Consider the following 18,897-nt stretch of genomic DNA (forward strand, 5'->3'; position numbering starts at 1 on the left):
TGCAGCAGTTCTGGGGCTCTCTCGGTGCCTTGGGGACAAGCACCAAATGATCAATTGCTGCATTTCCAGACTGGTTCCCCTCACAGCAGCCCCTGCAGAGGGGGTTTCCAGCCAGCCCTGCTCTGAAGACCATCAAAGGGCCTCACAGAGTCACTGCTTGGGCTCACACTGGCTTTTGTGCTTCTTGCAGGGCTGAGCAAACCACAGGCAGGCCTTTTTTGGCCACAGAAAGAATTCTCGCCTTTACAGCAGCTCAAAAGCTGCGAGAATCAAAGCCAAGGGGGCGGGGGAGCCTCAGGTCCTGGCTGCCACCAGGGCCAGAGCAGGGCTGGCCAATGCCCATCCCTGGGCACTGGGGCTGGGCCATGGCTGGCCCCACACTTGGATGGCCACTGGCTTCAAGGAGCAGGAGTTTGGGAGCTCCTTCCTGCCTGGGGCTCTATTCCCCAGCTGCTCTTGCTGGCTCAGATCCTACAGGGGACAAATGAGAACAGGGAAGTCAGAAATCCCCAGATTCACCATCCCCCAGGACTGGAGCCTCTTGGGAAGGATGTGTCTCCGTGGACAGGATCCCCTCAGACAGGACCCCCTGGATGTGCCCCTCAGAACACAACCTGCCCCTGTGTGACTCTCAGCACAAACAGCCTCTTTCTTCTGCTACTGGGGAGAGAAAGTGAAAGTGTTGGGGGACACAGTGGGCACCCCAATTCCCCACAGTCTCACCAACCCTCCCTGCAGACCCCTCAGCTCCTTTGCTCCCTCTCTGGGCTTCACCTAACCTGTTCCCTGCTCAGGTCCTCCTCAGGCATTCTGAGCCAGGAATTGGGGGTGAGGAGGCATGGCACAAAAGTAAAGAAAGTAAGGAAAACTGAGAAATAAAGAGAGGGAAAAGTCAAGGCCAGGGAAGGGCATAGAAGCAGGACTACCCAGGACCCCCAGGTGATGCCTGGCCAGTAAAGGAGCACCCCAGCACTGAGCCCTGGTTCGCCCCAAAATCTGAGGCACCCAGGGAAGGAGCTGTGCCCCACGGGCACACCCAGGCACTGCCCATCCCTGGCACCCCCATTCCCCTGGGAACCCAACAATGGAACCCTCATTCCTTACTTAGCATCACTCTGGGACCCCCATCCCTGGGATCCATGCCATGGTCACAAACCCCTTGAGGACACGTTGTTCCCCGACTCTCATCCCTGAGTCTGAAGCCACTAAACACATGAGAACTCCCCCATTTATCTGGACACCAATCCCTGGCTCCCCACACTCTCTGAGCTCTCCACTCCTGAGAACTTCATGTCCTGTGCCACCCAGCCTTGTCCCCAGCCTGTCCCCACCATGCCCACAACGTGTCCCTCTTTAGTGGCCACCCTGCCCCCACCAAGGGCCACCAACACAGTGAGATAAGACCTGACCTCACTTCCTGCCCCTTCATCCCAAGAGCCATTAGCCAGGGCACAGGTGGCCACATCAGGGAGTGACAGCCAGTGCCCATGGCCGATGACACCGGGATGGCCAGAAAGGTGGCGCTGCTCCTGTGGGGTGAGTGCCCCGGGCACGGGCCTGACACCCTGGGGATGGGCCCTGGTGAGGCAGTGAGTGGTGGGGAGGGTGCACAGTGGGCTGTGGGGTCCCCTGAGGTCCCCAAGGCCAGAAGAGCCAGGGCATGGGCATGGACCTGAGTGTGACCAGAGTCGTGGTGTGGCCATGGAGACAGGAACAGGGGAACTGGGATGTGGGGATGGGAACAGGGGGACAGAGATGTGGTGACAAAGATCTGGCCAAAGGAACCTGGGGGCTGAGGCAGCTATGGTGACAGGGACAGGGAGACAGGGATGCAGGGACAGGGACAAGGGCCACATCCCATGCAGATGGGACATGGGGACAGGTGCTATGGGAATGGGATCATGGCCACAGGATCATGGGGATGTGGACATGGGGACAGGTGCTGTAGGGCTGGGGGACATGACCTGTGCACACATGGGGTGTCCACAGTGTCCCCATGTCCTGCCTCAGCCCATGGTGACCAAGGTGTTCTTGTCCTCAAAACCTCCGTGCTGCATCAGTGTTCCTATGGGGACAGTCTGGGGACAGACACCACACCAGGTCCCCCAGATGCTGCTGTCCCTGCAGGTCCACCCCCACCCAGCTCTGTCCCTTCTCCCTTCCAGCCCAGACCCTCGGCCTCACTGGTGAGTCCTCAGGGGATGCCATGTCCCTGCCCTGCTGTGCCCAGTCCCGTGGTGGCCCTGCCATGCTGATGTCCCCTGTCACCCTCAGGTGCCCAGAGCCCCCAGGTCCTGGTGGAGCCCCCCTGGACGAGGGCAGTGCTGTGGGACTGGGTGACACTGACCTGCCTGGGCTCAGGGACTACCGGTGCCACCACCTGGTACAAGGACGGGCTGCGCTGGGGGCAGGAGGGACCCGACAGCTTCACTGTCACTGAGAGTGGCACCTACACGTCACAGACCCGGCAGTGGGATCAGCCCCCTCCTTGTGGTGTCAAACGGTGAGGGGGGATCTGAAATGATCAGACTGGTTTCCCGATAGGTCTGGGTTGGCTCCACGCCATGGGTGGCCTCACACCCCTTGAGTGGCCAGAGCCTGTCCCCTCCATACAAAAACATCCCAGTGCATCCCAGCACACCCCAGTATGGTGGGACCCCCATGGTGACAACTGTGCCATTGACAGCTCCTGATGTCCCTGGCACCCTCCTGTGCAGTGGGCACTCCGCCCAGATGTCCCCAGTGCCATGGGCACCCACTCTGGACCTGCCTCAGGCTCCTCAGTGTGATGGGACCCTCCTGTCCCACAGAGCCGCTGGTGCTGCAGGTGCCAGCAGGGGCGTTGCTGGAGGGGGACACGGTGACACTGCGCTGCCGTGGCTGGCCGGCCAGTCCTGTCACCAGGGTGCAGTTTTACAAAGACGAGAAGGATCTCAGGGGGTCCCTCAAGGACACCGAACTCTCCATGTCACCCCTGGAGATCCACAACAGCGGCAGCTACCGCTGCGGTGGCTGGGTGGCCTCAGGAACATCACTGCCAACAGCGGTGACAGTGATAGTGCACGGTGAGCACCCCCACGGCTGGAACACCAATATCCTGACACCGCCAAAGACACTTCTCAGTAGACTCAAAATTACAGTTCTCACCCCCATCTCCTTTCCAGAGCTCTTCAAGGTACCGGCGCTGGAGGGTCCCCCTGAGCTCCCCGAGGGGTCTCCCCTCAATCTCAGCTGCCTCAGCACCCCCAGCACCCGTCGGCCCCCAGCCCCCCTCCTGTACCGCTTCTACCGGGACGGGCAGTTGGTGGGGGGCTCGCAGGGGTCCATGCATCGCCTGGTGCCCGCCGTGGGGGTCTCCTACTCGGGGAATTTCAGCTGCGAGGTGCGCTCCGAGGGAGGGGCCGTGCGGAAGAGCAGCGCCCGGCTCGGCGTCACGGTGCACAGTGAGTGCAGGAATGGGCACGGGGAGGCCCCACAGCCCTCTGAAATCTCTCATCCCTGCTCAACCCTCTGTGTGCCACCCTGCTCAGCTCCCTCCCTGTGTCCCCGCATTGCTTTCCATGTTGCCTTCATCCATTGTAGGGGTCCCTCCATTGTCCACAGGTGCTACCATCCTTTTCTGGGTCCCCATAATCTTCCCTTCAACCTTTTCCATGCGTATCCCCCCGGTCTCCGAACCACCTTCTTCCTCACTGGGATCCCCCCCACCCCTCTCTTAACCTCCCCCTCCCTGATTCCCTCACTGCTCCCTGGTTTCCCCCACACCTCCCATGTCCCCAGTCCCTCCTGTGTCCCCCTGCAGGGGTCCCGCTCTCGGGGGTGTCCCTGTTGCAGCCCCCCGGGGGACAGGTTGCAGTTGGGGACCACCTGGTGCTGAGCTGCACAGTGACCATGGGGACAGGTCCCCTGTCCTTCTCCTGGCACTGGGGGGGCTTGGGGTCACTGCTGAACACTGGCCCCTGCCTGGAGTTTCGGCATGTTGGGTACAATGACAGCGGCCAGTACCAGTGCCGGGTCAGCGACGGGGACAATGTGGTCGAGAGCCCCACACTGAACATCACAGTCCTGGGTGAGCAGGACCCTTGGGGTGGGGGTGACTCTATCCACAGCATCCCAAATTCCACACATTCCAATTCCACCTCATCCCCCCCACATCAGTCCCAGCCCAGCCCAGCCCAGCTCACAGCCTCCACCACTGGGTGTCACAGACCAGAGCAACTGGGAACGTCTGCCTCCAGGTGTCCCCACCCAGGACATCCAAGCTGTGCATCGCTAACCCAGCTGTCACATCCCACACTCCATATCAGATCACATTTTCCCGACTGAGTGTGACCCTCCAAGTGCACTGAGACCCTTGGCACTGGGTTAGATGCCCCTGCTAATGTCCCTCATGGCACTCATCACATCCCACCCTCGCCATTCCATGTCCCCCACCAGGTGATGGCCATCCCCATCCTTGGACACAGCATCCCTCATCCCACACTCACCTCACCCTCATCCCATCCTCATCCCCCACTCCTCATCCATCACATGCCGTCATACCTCACCACATGATGACCTCCAGCACCAGGAGGGCATTGTCCTGTGTGAAGGAGCCCCTCTGTCTCCAGGTGCCACCATGCAGACTCCCTCATCCCCCACAACAGTGTGCCAGCCCCTCCTCCTGGCCTCACCCCTTTCTCTGTCCCCACAGTGCCTGGGACACCACAGGGACACTGGAACAGAGGTGAGGTCACATGGGGTCACTGGGATTGCAGGACCTCTGCAGTGACAGGTGACCCTGATGTGTCCCTTCTGTCCCCAGCAGTGGCTGCATGCCTTGGCGGGTGCCTCCTCTTTCTGGTCCTGCTCGTGGGTGGAGCTGTGGGCTGGCACCGGAGAATTAACATGAGTGAGTGACAAAGGGGACAATGGAGGCCCCAGCAGAGCTATGGAATCACCTAAATGTGGGGGTAATGGGGTGGAATCCACAGCCCCTGCCATGGGCTGCGCTGAGCGCTCAGGACCTTTGCACAGGGACCTGAGGGATTTAGGGTGGTGTTGGCCTTGCAAGAATTTGGGGGAATCTTTCAGTGATCCTGGAGGAATTTGGAGAGTCCCCTCCCTGCCAAGCTTGAGCATCTAGAGGCTGAGGAAGTCCAGAGTACTGGAGTGGTTCAGGGGTTCTGGAGGCACCAAGGAAGCTCTGAGTTGCTGGGAGATATTGAGGGTGCAGTGAGGTCTGAGGATTTCTGAGAGGTTTCAGATCCCTGAGGACCCCACAGTTACCCCTCCCCTCTTTCCTTTGCAGCTGACAGGAAGCAGCAAGGAAGGTGAGTGGGCGGCTCAAACCACACTCTCTCCTTTGAACCCAACTCTCAGGATCTCCCATTCCCTCCCACACATCCCCTTTATTCCCTCAGGGTCCTCCCAGAGCCCCCGGCCCCCCCAGAGGAGGAGGAAGTGCTGTAGACCCACGTTGTGAGCACCAAGCAGACGGGGGGTGAGTGTGGGCTGAGACACACACAGAGGGACACGTCACCCATGAGTGTCCCCCTGCCCAAATGCCACAGCCAGTGTCTCTCAAAGTGTCCTCCCGTGCCACCACACTCCAGGATCCCCAGATGACCTACGCAGAGCTGCCAGCAACTCATGGGCGACTGCGAGAATGTGGGGACATCTATGGAAATGTGCTGTGACACTCAGGGCATGGCTGGGACTGGGGGCACTGGTTGCATTGGAAGCACTGGGGGTATTGGGGGAACCCCATCATGTGGTAGCCACACATGTGTATCCCCCACTGCTCCCATTGGAGCCCAACATTCGCAAGTAGAAGGGTACAAGTGGGGGGTCATGGGTGAAGCAGCACAGAGACACTAAAGCTCCCCATGCCCCCAGAAACATTAAGGGCTTCCCCACCCCCATTCGACTTGCATGTATGGCTCCCCATTCCACATCCAAGTACTCCCAGAACCCTCATACATTTCCCCATTCCCTCCCCACTGCACTCCCAGTACCCCCAAGGGATCCCTATTTCCCCTCCCAGTGCCTCTCCATTGCTCCCAGTACATTCAGGTAGTTCCCATTCTCTCTCCCAGTACCGCTGTACTCCCAGTGCCTCTGCAATGCCCCTCTCAGCACTCCCAGTGGACCCACGACTCCTCATCTCTCCTCCCAGTGCCCGGGGAACCCAGGACTTGTTGCCCTCTTATTGGCACCAAAATGCAGTTTTTTGCTTCAACTGGCAGAGATGGTGTTTCTTTCTTCAGCTCTCTCAGGTCTTATGAATGGGATTCTGGAATTTTGGGCTGCCACTCAAACCAGTGCTCTGGATTCCCTTCTCCCCACTCTCAAATCCCCCCTGTGCCACATTCCCCACATGATGATGTCACAGAGGCCCTGGGGGTGTTCCAGAGACTCCCCCTTTTCCAGGGCAGTGGGCATCAGGCCATGGCACATGGTGGAGTGTCAGGGACAGGAGAAGTGAGATGTCTTGAGACATTTTGGAACACCTGTGTGTGGCAGGGCTGGGTCACACCTTGTTTTTGGTGACACAGGGCCCCATGTTTCAGTCAGTCTGTCAGCGATGGCACACTGGGGACAGTGGGACGCTCTGCCAAACCCAGCTCCTGAGTGGCTGAGTGACAGGAGTCCCACCTTTGGAGAGGGACATATGGTTGCCAAAAAGCTTAAAAGGCAGAGCTTGAGGTGGTGAAGTGTCTGACCGTGTCTTCTCTTCAAGTGTCTGCCCCATTCATGGTGAAGCCCAGGAGTTGGAAACTGCCTTGTTTTAAAAGAGAAACGTCTGCCAAAGAAAGCAGGAAGCTTCCCGGAATGGAAAGATCACCAATCCCTCCAACCTCTTATAACTGTTAAAATTATGGGGCTTCCAGACAAAAATGAAAGAAAAAGAATAACACTTCATTACTAGGATATTTATAGAACCAAACAGAACAAATACCAAGACAAGAACAGAAATTTCCAACATGCTCAGGACTGTTTGTTCATCTTTGGGCAAGTTATGGCCACAGCCAGCAGGGGGCGCTGCAGGGAGCACTCCCGCCCAGCAGGGGGTGCCCCGGTGCCATCTCTAACCCCTCAGGTGTCATGGCGGCCTTGGGTGGGAGTGACGAGCCCAAATCGCTCCTTTGGCAAACTCACGCCTTGCACCAATAGGTCCCGGCACCAGCACCTGCAGCACCCGGGCAGAAGAGACGAAGGCAGCAGCTTGGATCCTGGCGCCTGGTGGCAGCGGAGCAGTGTCCCGGCCCAGGCACACACCCTGTGCAACACCCGCCACCGCTCTCTCTGATGGCAACGCAAGGAAGGCAGCACCAAACCCCAGGCAGGTCTCAGGCCCACAGCAGCACCTCTCATGCCTTTCCACCAGGATTCCTGAAAAGCCTCAGTCTCTCACTGCCTTTTCCTCCTTCTTCCCTGGCACAGCAGCTCTGGGAATGTTGAATTCCCCTGGCATGTTGAGGAAAGCAGGTGCTCCTTACTGACACTGCCAGGGCTCCTGAGGGGCTCCAGAGCACGTTTGGACCTGCCGCTCTTCTTAGGTCACTGCTGGTCATGACACAGCAGCTGCGGGAGACAGAGGAGGGAGAAGGAAGGGGGAGAGGAAGAGGAGCGAGAGCAGAGCAAGAGCCTCAAAGGCTCTATAGCTGCAGCTGGAGCACAGCAACAGCTCAGGCTGGAAGCAGTGCCATGGGAGGACAAAATGGGGCGAAATTGTAACTGATTGGGCCAATGCACCTGTTCTACTCTTGGTGCTGCAGACCTTAATGAGCTCTTGCAATCAGGGCAGGGGTTCCTGAAGTTCAGCTGTGCTGCTAGACCATCCCTGTGCACAAACACACAGCTCTGCTGCATGTGCCAAAGCTTTTGTGCTGCTGTGGCAACATTGGGCATATTTTAGGGCTCAGTTGTCTCCAGCTCTGCTCTCAAAAAGATTTTTGTTGGCCAAGAATTTTTTGTGGAGCTTTTCACCCTGGCCACTGTGCACAGTGATGGGCATTGGCCAGCCCTGCCCTGGCCAGCCCCAGGTGACAGCCGGGACCTGAGGCTCCCCCGCCCCCTTGGCTTTGATTCTCGCAGCTTTTGAGCTGCTGCAAAGGTGAGAATTCTTTCTGTGGCCAAAAAAGGCCTGGCTGTGGTTTGCTCAGCCCTGCAAGAACCACAAAAGCCAGTGGTAGCCCAAGCAGTGGCTCTGTGAGGGCCGTGATGGTTTTCAGAGCAGGACTGGCTGGAAACGCCCCCTGCAGGGGCAGCTGTGAGGGAACCAGTCCGGATATGCAGCAATTCATCATTTGGTGCCTGTTCCCAAGGCACTGAGAGAGCCCCAGAACTGCCGCAATGACAAAAACCAGGATCTGCTCAACAACCTGACCAGGATCCTCCTCTGCCCTGAGCTGTGCAGGCAGAGCTGAACAAACAGAAACCATTTCTTCTGGTTTAAACCAAAATCTGCGTTTTGTGTCAAATAAGAGGGATGAGAATTCTGTGTCCCGTGACATTGGGGGAGAGAATTAGGAGCCCCTGGCAGTACTGGGAGCACTGGGAGTACTGGAAGAGGGAGCTCTGGGAAGCTCCACATGTGGCCTCCCATTCATGGCCCCCTCCTGAGCAGGATGGGCACTTACTGGATCTGGGGTGGCTGGGGGGACACACGGGGGTTGCCCTTGGGCAGGGACCTCCAGTGCCCACAGCGTCTCAGCACGTCACTGTAGATGTCACTGGGGTCCTGTTGTCACCCGTGGGGCCCTGGCAGCTCCACATGGGTCACCTGGGGGAGAAACCTTGTGAGAGACACCTGGTGGGAGTGCCTGGGTGGGGGTGACACACGTGGGTGATGTGTCCCCTCTCCCCCCCACACTCACCCCTGCCCAGTCAGTGCCTACAGCGTGAGGGTCCAGCACAGCCTTTTCCTCCCCAGGGAGTCCTGGGGATAAGGGGGGGTCTGGGTCGTGTCTAGGGATGGGAAAAGAGGACTTCCTGCTGGAGCCCTCCACTCACTTGTCCTGGGGCTCCATGGTGGCTGCATGGAGAAGGGAGGGGCTGACCGTGGGGACCCCAGGAGCCCTGACCCTTCCTGGGAACTGGGTGGCTCCAACCCCCCCATGGGATCCCCAAATCCCCACTGAGTCCCGATTCCCACCACATCCCTGATTCCCCCTGGACACCCCAAGAACCCCTAAACCCCCCAGAACTTCTGCACCACCACAGTGCCCCCAAAGCCTCTGGTGTCCAAACTCTCTGAGTCCCAGTACTCCAAGCCTGGCAAGGAGGGGCACCCCCCCAGACTGCCCCAAGATGCCAAAAATATCCCTGAACATCCATGTATTGCCTCCAAGAGCTCCCCAAACCCTCCAAGAGCTCCAGTGTCACCACAATGCTCCTCTAATCACACCCAGGGATGCCCTGAAGGCCAAGACACTCCAAATTCCCCCACATCCCTCAGGACCCCCAGACGAGGTCACTGTGGGCTCAGTTTTCCCCAGACCAGGGCCCTGGATGCTGCCCAAACTCGGACCCCACTCTGGGGGCTTCCCTACACTCCAGGACCCCCATGCCCCCCACTGTCACCCACCACGGCGGTGTCACCAGCGACAGCCCCCCATGACAGCCAGGAGCAGGAGCAAGTAGAGGAGGGTCCTGCCGATATTCACAGCCACTGCTGGGGACACAGGGAGACACAGTGGGGGTCCTGAACACCCCGGTGACCCCGAGTGACCCCACCTGTGCTCCAGTGGTGTCCAGTGGTTCCCTGTGGTGTCACCTCCAGGGCCCGCTCTGGGCTGAGTGCCCGGAACACGTGGTGCCTGTCCTGTCCCAGCTGGTTGGTGGCCACGCACTGGTAGGTGCCCGAATGTCCCACATCGACAGCCCCAAGCTCCAGGAGGGGACCCTGGGCCACCTCAAGCCCGTTTGCAGCCAGGTGAAGGTGACAGGGGCTGAGCCCACCTGCACCGAGCAGCGCAGGGTCACGGGGTCACCTGGTCGTACCTGGAGTGCCGGGGGACCGGGGGTGATGGTGGCATTGGCCACGGGCACTGTGGGGACACAGACAGGGCTGAGGCTGGGGGGACGGGCTGGAACCCGATGTGGGGAAGGGCACAGGGAGGGGATGTGGATGATACAGGAGTCTGTGAAGTACACTCAGAACCAGAGGGCTCTGCTCACAGAGTATCATGCCCTGTCCTTGTGGCCATTACAGAAAGTGGTGTGCCGTGGGTGCGGTGAGGTTGGTGTGGCTGGGATACAGGAATGCTGTGGGTCCTGCTCACCCTGGACAGTGACGTTCAGTGTGGGGCTCTCAACACACTGTCCCTGTTGCTGACCCTGCACTGGTAGTGGCCGCTGTCATTGTCCCCAACGTGCTGCAGTTCCAGGCGGGGACCAGTGGCCAGTGGCGGCCCTGAGCCCTCCCGCTCCCAGGAGAAGCACAGGGGACCAGTCCCACTGGCCACCACACAGCTCAGCACCAGACGGTCCCCCAGTGCCACTTGTGCCCCAAGGGGCTGCACCAACAGGGACACCCCTGAGAGCGGAACCCCTGTGGGAAGAGACAACATGGTCGGGGGGTAGCAGGAGGTGCAGGAGAGGTGTAGTAGGAGGGGAGAAAAGGGGAACCCAGTGTGGGAGAAGGGACCCCAGAGCTGGATTTTGTGACTCAGACAGTCACAGGTAACAAAAGATGGGAAAGAAGGGACTCAAAGAGGGAAGTGATGGGCTCAGAAAGGTGTGGGGGGTGGTTAGATTGGAATGAGGGCACCACGGAAAGAATGCAGAGAGAATGGCTTCCACAGGCAGGGTGGGGGATAGGATGGCCGGGATAAAAGAGCAGTGGAGTTTGTGGGGGCTCCCCATGCCCATCCCCGCACTCACTGCGCACCGTGACGCCGAGCCGGTCGCTGCTCTTCCGCACGGCCCCCCCCTCGGAGCGCACCTTGCAGCTGTAATTCCCCAAGTGGGAGACCTCCACGGTAGGCACCAGGAGCTGCGGGGACCCCTGCGGGCCCCCCACCAACTCCCTGTCCTGGTAGAAGCGGTACAGGAGGGGGGCTGGGGTCCGCAGGGGGCTGGGGGTGCTGAGGCAGATGAGATTGAGGGGGGACCCCTCGGGGAGCTCAGGAGGACCCTCCAGCACCAAGACAGGCTTGAGCTCTGGGAATGAGATGGGGGTGGGGACTGTGACTCTGAGTCCACTGAGAAGTGGCTTTGGGGGTGTCAGGAAATTGGGGTTCCAGCTGTGGGGGTGCTCACCATGCACTGTCACTGTGACCAGTGCTGACAGTGACATTCCTGAGGCCACCCAGCCCACGCAGCGGTAGTGGCCACTGTGGGGCAGCTGCAGGGGGGACAGGGGCAGCTCGGTGCCCCAGAGGGACCCCATGAGCATGTTCTCGTCCTTTTAAAATCACACTCTGCTGACAGGGCTGTCCTGCCAGCCCTGGGAGCGCAGTGTCACCGTGTTCCCCTCCAGCAGTGCCCGTGCTGGCACCTGCAGCACTAGTGGCTCTGTTTTACAGGAGAGTCTCGTCACACTGAGGAGTCCGAGACAGGTCCAGAGTGGGTGCCCATGGCACTGGGGACATCTGGGTGGAGTGTCCACTGTGTGGGAAGGTCCAGGGACATCAGGAACAACCCTGTCACCACGGGGGTCCCACCACACTGGGATGCGCTGGAATGCCCCTGTGTTCAGGGTATAGGCTTTACCTCACGGGGGGTGTGAGGCCACCCACTGAGTGGAGCCCACCCAGACCGAACAGGGAACCACCCTGAGCATTTCAGGTCCCTCCTCACCGTTTAACACCCTCACAGGACGGCTAAGCCCATTGTTGGGTCTCTCACACGTGTAGATCCCTCTCTTGGTGACACTGCAGTGGTTGGGTCCCTCCTGCCCCCAGTGCCGCCTGTCCTTGTACCAGGTGGTGTCCTCGGCGGTCCCCGAGCCCTTGCAGGTCAGTGTCACCTGGTCCCACAGCACCACCGGCGTCCAGGGTGGCTCCACCAAGAGCTGGGTGCTCTGGGCACCTGCGGGTGACAGGGGACACCAGCCTGCCAGGGCCACCACGGGGCTGGGGACAGTGGGGCAGGGGCATGGCATCCCCCGAGGATTCACCAGTGAGGCCGAGTGTCTGGGCTGGAAGGAAGAAGGGACAGGGCTGGGTGGGGGTGGCCCTGCTGGGACAGAAGTATCTGGGGGACCTGTTGTGGTGTCTGTTCCCAAAGTGTCCCCACGGGAACACTGGTGTAGCATGGAGGTTTTGAGGACAGGGACACCTCAGTGCCACTGGGCTGAGGCAGGACATGGGGACATTCTGCATCCCCCATGTCTGCACAGGTCACCTCCCCCAGCCCTACAGCACCTGTCCCCATGGCCACATCCTCATGGTCCTGTGCCTGTGATCCCATTCCCATAGCACCTGTCCCCATGCCCAATCTGCATGGGACGTGGCCCTTGTCCCTCTCCCTTCATTCCTGTCTCCCTGTCCATAAAGCTGTCCCAGGCCCAAGGTTCCTTTTTGCCACATCCTCACCCCATATCTCTGTCCTCCTGTTCCCAACCCCATATTCCAGTTCTCCTATTCCTGTTCCCCTATTCCTGTCCCCATGGCCACCTGTTATGGGTTGATGTTTAGACTGGCTCCTCTCCTTGCAGCTGCCGGCCCCTCCCTCGGGCTGTTTTATCTAGGCCGGTGTTTTCCGGCTGGTTGTTGCTGCGCTTTGGTCTTGGGCTGTCTTGCTCTCTGCCATCCGCTCAGCTGCACCCCCCCCGGCTGCTTTGGCCGCTTTTCCCTTTTCCCCCCCCAGCTGTTTTGCCTGTGCCCCTGTTTTGGCTTGTCTTGGGTTTGCTTTAGCTTGTCTTGGCCTTGCTTTGGCCTGCTCCCAGCTGCCCCTCCCCCTCTCTCCCTTCTCCCCACTCCAGGGATTTGCACCGACTCCGGAGGACGAGGATCTGGACTTCGGGGGCCGCTGCTGGAGGTCAGCTCGGGAGGCTCTGCCGCCCTTCCCAGAGAGGACCGGCCGGATTCGTCTCATCTGGGTTTGGGCTGGGGAGTGTTTCTTTTGTATTTTTGTTAATAAAAAAAAGTTTTTTCCATTTTCCCCTGAAGAACAATTCTTTCTGAGCTCGGTGAAGGAAGGAATTGTGAAAAAGAAAAAGGATGGGAGGAGGGGGGGGGGCCTTTGCAGCTCTTTTTTCCCCAAATTTGTCCTAAACTTGGATATACTTTTTGGTGGCCTGTACGGGGAAAAGAACTCATGAGCTTCAGATTATCAGCACCAGAAAAAGTGGAAAAAACTTTTATCTAATAATATGTTGTTTTCAGCTGTTGGTATGGCTACGTCTCTTAAATCCATAATGCCTTTCGTTGTGGGAGCCTGTTTGTATGTCGGCTTGTTAGGTTTCTTTGAAGTTTTAATACCTTTGTGGTCATTGGGTTTGTTTACTCATCCGGAGATAGCTCCGGTGATGTCTTTAATACGTAGTTTTTGTATGAAAGAGATATTAACAAAAATACTCATCGGGCTAGGCTTGGTTGAAATGGCTTACAGGAGATTTATGAGAATGTTGGAATCTGCTTCAGGAATGTATAAATCATGGTTTGTGTTATTTATTAGAGGAGAAGCAGGCAAAGAAGATTTCCTGCCTTTATTTCCTTTCCTCTCCTCTGAATCGGTTACATCTTTATTAGAAAACATTCAGATCTCCCTGAATATTAAGGACATTATCTTTCTGGCAGTTAATTTGGTAAGTCTTTGTTGCACCATTTGCAGTCTATATAGAATGAAGGCCGAGATTTCTAAAGGGACTGGGAAGACTCCTGATTTAGGAGTCAAGCTCGGAAGGAGGAATCTTGAGTGGAATGGCAAATGGGAGAAAATGGGCCAGATTTTAAAGGAATTTTCTCACCCCATAATCTGGGAATTCCCAACTGAAAAGATTCAGGATCCAATCGAGGTTGCAAGCTACTTAAAAGGGAAGTGCCAGGATGGTTCTAAAAAGAAAAGGATTATTACAGTGAGCTGGGCCCTGGCACATGCATATCGCACCCTGCTAGGCACTATAGAGCAGAAGACAGAGGAAAGGGAACAGGGAGATAAATTATCTCCTATCCCAGTTACGCAGGTTGTTGCCAACACCCTAGGCCGAAACCCAGCAACTAAACTGGAGAATAAGCCCCAACCAATGGCTGTGGCTACCAGTACAAGAAGTGGGAAACGCACCAAGAAGACCAATCGGCTGGTGGATGATGATGATGATGATGATGATGATGCTGGAGAGGGACCCTCAACACCTCCTGATGTAAAATTAGGAGTCAAAACAACTGGTGGGAGAGCAGAGACCAATAATGTGTTCTTTTCCCTGAAGGATCTTCGTGGATTAAGAAAAGATTACACCCAGAGACCTGATGAATCTATTATCAGCTGGCTAGTTCGTCTCTGGGATGCGGCAGGTGAGGCCACAGTTTTGGATGGCTCTGAAGCGAGACATTTGGGGTCTCTGTCCCATGATCCTGTTATCGACCAAGGCGTAATGAGGGGGGCTAACCCTCAAAGTCTCTGGGCACAGGTCCTGGATAGTGTGGCACAAAGATATCTGTGTGCAGATGACCTGTATGTGCAGCAGACCTGATGGAAAACCATAGAGCAGGGGGTCCAACGCCTCAGGGAAATGGCAGTAGAAGAAATTGTTTTTTCCGATGACGTAACAACTAGAAATCCAGACCTGGTACCATGCACACTGCTGATGTGGAGAAAACTCGTGCGGCTTGGGCCACCTGAGTATGCATCTGCCCTAGCGATAATGAAGAGAGATGAGGTGTATGAGACAGTACTCGATATGGCAAAAAAGCTTCGTGCATATGCGGATGCAGTACATGGCCCAACACATGCTAGAATTGCACCTGTAGAAAAACGCTTGCAAGACTTAGAAGATAAGATACAAGAGAATCATTGGAAACTTAGGGAGGAGATTAAGGAGGACCTCCTCCAAATTTCAGCTGTACAGATGAGAAACCCTGATATCCAACGCAGACACTTCCCCAGTTGGGAGAGAGGGTACACTCCCCGAGCTGAGTTCTGGCTTTTCTTGTGGGATTCTGGAGAGAACATGAGAAGATGGGATGGGAAGCCTACGGCTGCTCTGGCACAACGAGTGTGGGATTTGAAGGAAGAAAAAATTGAAAGAGGAAGTTCCACCAAAAGGAAAGCCGCTCCTGTTTCTCGCAGCCAAAGTGTCGAACGTGATACTGATAATGACATGTCTGATCCTCTTAAGGGAACTTCTAAGATGTATGCCTCAGAAAAGAAGGAGCAACAGGCTTAGAGGGGCCCTGCCTCTAGCCAGGGTGAGGCAAGGGAGAACCGTGTTTTTTGGACTGTGTGGATTCGATGGCCTGGCACTTCAAAACCACGGAAATATAAAGCTTTAGTGGACACAGGTGCACAGTGTACGATACTTCCATCAAGACACGTGGGAGCAGAATCTGTTTCAATTGCTGGTGTGACAGGTGGATGGCAGGACTTCAACCTGGTGGAAGCAGAAGTAAGTTTAACTGGAAAGGATTGGAAGAAACATCTTATTGTGTCTGGTCCAGAGGCCCCATGTATTTTGGGCATAGATTACCTTCGGAGCAGGTATTTTAAGGACCCAGAAGGACTAAGATGGGCATTTGGAATTGCAACTGTGATGACAGAGCGCATCCGGCAATTGAACACCTTGCCTGGACTCTCTGAGAATCCAATTACGGTAGGACTTCTGCAGGGAGAAGAACAATGAGTACCAATTGCCACTTCAATACTACACCGCCAGCAGTACAGGACAACGCGAGATGCTGTGATTCCTTTTCATATGATGATCTGAGAGCTGGAGAGCCAAGGGGTGGTCAGTAAAACCCACTCACCCTTCAACAGCCCCATTTGGCCTGTGCGGAAATCTGATGAAGAATGGAGACTGACTGTGGACTATTGGGCATTGAATGAAGTGACTCCACCGCTGAGCGCTGCCGTACCGGACATGCTGGAACTCCAGTATGAGTTGGAGTCCAAGGCAGCAAGGTGGTATGCCACCATTGACATAGCAAATGCATTTTTCTCCATTCCTTTGGCAGCAGAGTGCAGGCTTCAGTTTGCTTTCACTTGGAGGGGCGTGCAGTACACCTGGAACCGACTACCCCAGGGGTGGAAGCACAGTCCTACCATCTGTCATGGACTGATCCAGGCTGCACTGGAAAAGGTTGAAGCTCCAGAACATCTACAATATATTGATGATATCATCGTATGGGGAAACACAGCAGCAGAAGTGTTTGAGGAAGTAGAAAAAATTATCCAAATTCTCCCGGAAGCTGGCTTCGCCATCAAGAAGAGTAAAGTTAAGGGACCTGCTCGGGCGATCCAGTTCCTGGGAGTGAAGTGGCAAGATGGACGGCATCAGATTCCTACTGATGTTATTAACAAGATTACAGCTATGTCCCCACCTACTAGCAAGAAGGAGACTCAAGCTTTCCTAGGTGCCATCGGCTTTTGGTGAATGCACATCCCTGAATACAGTCAGATTGTGAGCCCTCTCTACCAGGTCACTCACAAGAAGAACGATTTCCATTGGGGCCCTGAACAGCAGCAAGCCTTCACCCAGATTAAACAGGAAATTGCTCATGCAGTAGCCCTTGGCCCAGTCAGGAGGGGACCAGATGTGAAGAACATACTTTACTCAGCAGCTGGGAGCCATGGTTTGTCTCGGAGCCTGTGGCAGAAGGTGCCGGACGAGACCCAAGGCTGACCCCTGGGATTTTGGAGCAGAAGTTACAGAGGGTCCGAAGGTAATTACACTCCTACAGAGAAGGAAATCCTGGCTGCCTCTGAGAGAGTCCAAGCCGCTTCAGAAGTGATTGGTATGGAAGCACAGCTTCTCCTGGCACCCCGACTGCCAGTGCTGGGGTGGATGTTCAGCAAAAAGGTGCCCTCCACCCATCATGCCACCAGTGCCACGTGGAGCAAGTGGATTGCCCTTATCACTCAGCGTTCCCAGATTGGAAAACTAAATCGTCCTGGGATTTTGGAAATAATTACAAACTGGCCAGAAGGTGAAAGTTTTGGTGTTGCAGATGAGGAACAAGAACCAGTGATACGGGCTGAAGAAGCTCCACCCTACAAACAGTTGCCAGCAGAGGAAGCATGCTATGCTTTATTCACTGATGGTTCCTGTTGTGTCATAGGGACAAATCGGAGATGGAAAGCAGCTGTATGGAGCCCCACACAACAGGTTGCAAAAGCTACTGAAGGAGAAGGAGGATCTAGTCAATTTGCTGAACTTAAAGCTGTCCAACTGGCCTTAAATATCGCCGAAAGAGAAAGGTGGCCAAAGCTCTACTTGTATACTGATTCTTGGATGGTAGCCAACGCTCTGTGGGGGTAGCTGAAGAAATGGAAAGAGGCGAACTGACAGCGTAGAGGAAGACCAATTTAGGCTGCTGACGAGTGGAAAGACATTGCCAATCGGGTAGAAAAACTACTTATCAAGGTTCGCCATGTAGATGCCCATGTCCCCAGAAGCAGAGCTAATGAAGAGCAGCGAAACAACCAGCAAGTAGATGAAGCTGCAAAGATAGGGGGATTGGAAATAGATTTGGATTGGGAACATAAGGGAGAGTTGTTCCTGGCTTGATGGGCCCATGATGCCTCAGGCCATCAGGGTAGGGATGCCACCTATAAGTGGGCACGAGATCGAGGGCTGGATCTTACCATGGACAGCCATTACTCAAGTTATCCATGAATGCGACACTTGCGCTGCCATCAAGCAGGCCAAGCGGGTGAAGCCCCTCTGGTATGGTGGACAGTGGTCCAAGTACAAGTATGGGGAGGCCTGGCAGATTGACTACATCACACTGCCTCAGACCACCAGGGCAAGCGCTATGTGCTAACCATGGTGCAAGCCACCACTGGATGGTTGGAAACCTACCCTGTGTTCCATGCTGCTGCCCACAACACCATCCTGGGCCTGGAAAAGCAGGTCCTTTGGAGGCATGGTACCCCTGAGAGGATCGAGTCAGACAATGGGACTCATTTTAAGAATAACCTCGTCAACACCTGGGCTAGGGAACATGGTATTGAGTGGGTGTACCATATCCCTTACCATGCACCAGCTGCAGGTAAAGTGGAGAGGTACAATTGATTGTTGAAAACCACCTTGAAGGCATTGGGTGGGGGATCTCTCAAGAACTGGGAGCAGCACCTGGCAAAAGCCACTTGGTTAGCTAACACTCGAGGTTCCACCAACCGAGCAGGTCCCGCCCAGTCTGAAGGCCTTAATGTAGTAGATGGAGACAAAGTCCCAGTGGCCCATGTCAGAGGGTTGCTAGGGAAGACAGTATGATCCATCCTGCCTCGAGTACAGGCAAACCCATTCGTGGGATTGCCTTTGCTCAAGGACCAGAATGTACTTGGTGGATAATGCAGGAAGATGGAACAACTCGCTGTGTACCTCAGGGAGATCTGACTATAGGATGAATTATACACAAATGTTATTGTTGAGTGTTGCCACCATTGTATGCCAGATTTTATGAATAGAAGGAAATGTGTATATGTTGAAGGTCTGATCAAGTCAGAGAAAGTTTTCATATTGTGTTTAGTGAGTGTGTATCCCAATCGTGTGTCAATGATCACGATATGGGATAAGGGATGGAATGTTATGGGTTGATGTTTAGACTGGCTCCTCTCCTTGCTTCCCCCATGCAACTGCCGGCCCCTCCCTCGGGCTGTTTTATCTAGGCCGGTGTTTTCCGTCTGGCTGTTGCTGCGCTTCGGTCTTGGGCTGTCTTGCTCTCTTCTGCCATCCACTCAGCTGCATCCCCCCCCCCCCCCAGCTGCTTTGGCTAGTTTTCCTCTTTTCCCCCCCAGCTGTTTTGCCTG

At 56.0% G+C, this 18,897-nt stretch overlaps 1 protein-coding gene across 1 annotated transcript in view; it reads right to left on the reverse strand.

Moving 5' to 3' along the window:
* LOC306813838 (Fc receptor-like protein 4) overlaps window positions 1-18,897 on the reverse strand; it is a gene marked incomplete at its 3' end in the record, with an annotated part of 303,919 nt that overhangs the window by 247,299 nt on the left and 37,723 nt on the right. Inside the window, exon 5 of the mRNA XM_079329499.1 lies at window positions 10,870-11,148. Within this exon, the coding sequence (XP_079185625.1) occupies window positions 10,870-11,148 (279 nt within the window). The remainder of the gene's footprint in view (window positions 1-10,869; window positions 11,149-18,897) is intronic.

Source organism: Erithacus rubecula (assembly GCF_903797595.1).
Source record: "Erithacus rubecula genome assembly, chromosome: 33".
Taxonomy (NCBI): domain Eukaryota; kingdom Metazoa; phylum Chordata; class Aves; order Passeriformes; family Muscicapidae; genus Erithacus; species Erithacus rubecula.